Genomic DNA, 2,510 nt, shown 5'->3' on the forward strand with positions numbered 1-2,510 from the left:
ATCAACAGAACACAAGCTAAAATCAACAGAACACAAGCTAAAATCAATAGAACACAAGCTAAAATCAACAGAAGATGAGCTAAAATGAGCAGGACACAAATGCACAGAACACAAGCTAAAATGATTAGGACACAAGCTAAAATGCACAGAGCACGAGCTAAAAGGACCGGAACACAAGCTTAACGCAGTGCAACACTAGCTAAAACAAAAGTAGCTAAACAGTTGACAAAGCAAGCAAATCGAAGTTTACACCAAAATGAGCAGAACAGTAACTACGATCAGCAACACTGCATTTCCAACAAAACTTCAACTAAAAGCTAAAGTTACCAGAACCATAGCTAAAACTAAAAGATGTATAAGAAGACAAAAACAGAGCAAGTAGCTGAAGCTGATAAAAACAACAACAATTTGTTTCAAAGAAAGACAAACATTTTGAAAAGTACAAAAGTCACAGCTGCTGAATGAGCCGAAGGTTTTGATAAACAGCTAAAATAGAAGAAAGTCTGCAGAAGTAGTTAGACTGTAGAAAGTGGACACAGAACCAGGGAACCAGCAGAGTGGACTCTGATTGTTCTGCCCTGCAGAAGGTTCTGGTCTTCAGGATCGATTCTGCAAACGGAGCGGGGGGTGGGGGGGGGGGGGGTCAATGTGTTTGCTTAAGAGGACCAGCGGCGTCGATCACATTCTCTCAGGGTTATCTCACCTGAACAAAGCAGTGGATTATCGGGTACTCTCCTCCAAACCCGGGTTGCCATGACAACCGGAGCGCGGTCTGATTGATCTCCACGACTCGCAGGTTCTGAGGCGGGGAGGGGAGGACTAAAGACACAAACATTTAAAAAAGTAAACAAAGATGTGAAACGAGCCGGGAACTCTACAGAAAGGTTGAGCAAAGTGTTCGACCCACCAGTGACGGTACCAGAACCGGAGGTGGCCACACCTTTATGGTTATGAGCTTCACAGGAGAAGGTGCTGCTCCGGTTCAGACCTGGACACAAACAATCAAACTCAATCTGTGTTTCTTGTTATGGCAGCCATTTAGTTTTATTTTTATTAAGATGTTCTCCGTCTCTGGGGTGGGGGGGGTCATCAGTGAGTGTTTGTAGTTTTAGAGATGAGTGTTTTTCTGGACTGGAACTGAACAGAGAATGAAGTAAACCTAAATGTTTCTGGTTCAAGATGTTCAAGTGGAGGAGACTGTGGAGAAGAACAAAGGAAGTTTATTTGTATTGATTTATTTTTATTGTCAGAGGCGGCGCAGAGTGACGGACCCTGGCGAGTTGAGGGAGAAACTTTATTCACCACCAGGTGCAGTGGAGGAGCCAGGGGGTGGCCAATGGTGGCCTTGACTACAGATTAATCTTCAGCCACCCCAATCATGCAATATAAAACTTAGAAAGCATAGTTTAGCAACATGGTGGTGGCCATCTTGGATTTTGACATGGCAACCTAATGTTCAGCAGTGGCCTCTCAGATGTAGATGAAGCCACACAGAGCAAGATGGCGGTCAGGTATTGGTCCCCTTACCATTGTACGGTAAGTCCCCTCTTGGCTTCATGACGGGGGACAATACAAGTCAAGGTGACACGGAGGAGAACCCGACACGGGTTGAGGCATGCACAATGCCACACAGATGAGAGCTGAGGGCTTATATGGACAAAGACTGATGGGTGAAGTGGAAACACCTGGGGCAGGTGAGAGTGGGCGGGGCAAAAACAGACTGAGGGGAAATGAACTGGTGAAACAAACTGACACACAAACACACGTATAAAAAACCCTACATGTTACAAGAAATTAAGAAAATGGCCAAATGGACTGTACTTATCTAGCACCTTTCTACCTAATCAAGATACAATATAACTTTATTTATAAAGCACTTTAAAAACAACACCATTGGCCAAAGTGCTGTACACTAACACAACACAAGCACAAAAACATACAATCAAGATACCGTAAAAGTAATGAACTACCAAAACCATAAAACAGCCAACAGTAAAAACAATAAAACAAATAAATTAAAAGCAGTAAAACCAACATTTCAAGCTGAGTTAAAAGCCAAAGAGAAAAAAAGTGTCTTCAGGAAAGATTAAAAACAGGAAGTGATGTCAGAGGCGGCTCGTTCCACAGTTTAGGGGCAGAGACTGAGAACGCTCGGTCACCTCTCAGCCTCCTGTGGGACTTTGGAACGACCAACAGCAGCTGATCAGCTGACCTGAGAGCGCGTGAGGGAACGTACAGGTGCGGGTTATAAAATGAGAATATCATGAAAAAGTTGATTTATTTCAGTAATTCCATTCAAAAAGTGAAACTTGTATATTATGTTCATTCATTACACACAGACTGTTATATTTCAAAAGTTTATTTCTTTTAATGTTGATGATTATAACTGACAACTAATGAAAACCCCATTCAATATTGAAGACACCTGGTACCACACTCTAATCAGCTGATTAACTCAAAACACCTGTAAAGGCCTTTAAATGGTCTCAGTCTAGTTCTGTAGCTACACA

At 42.5% G+C, this 2,510-nt stretch overlaps 1 protein-coding gene across 1 annotated transcript in view; it reads right to left on the reverse strand.

The window, feature by feature from the left end:
* The window catches only part of LOC119410806 (tyrosine-protein kinase receptor UFO), a 59,792-nt gene that overhangs the window by 41,618 nt on the left and 15,664 nt on the right, over positions 1–2,510 (reverse strand). The window contains exons 5-6 of the mRNA XM_037677727.1: positions 908–988; positions 704–819 (exon numbers count right to left, since the gene is read on the reverse strand). Coding sequence (XP_037533655.1) covers positions 704–819; positions 908–988 — 197 coding nt within the window. The remainder of the gene's footprint in view (positions 1–703; positions 820–907; positions 989–2,510) is intronic.

The sequence above is a fragment of the Nematolebias whitei genome, chromosome 6 (genome assembly GCF_014905685.2).
Source record: "Nematolebias whitei isolate Nwh7 chromosome 6, NemWhi1, whole genome shotgun sequence".
Lineage (NCBI taxonomy): Eukaryota > Metazoa > Chordata > Actinopteri > Cyprinodontiformes > Rivulidae > Nematolebias > Nematolebias whitei.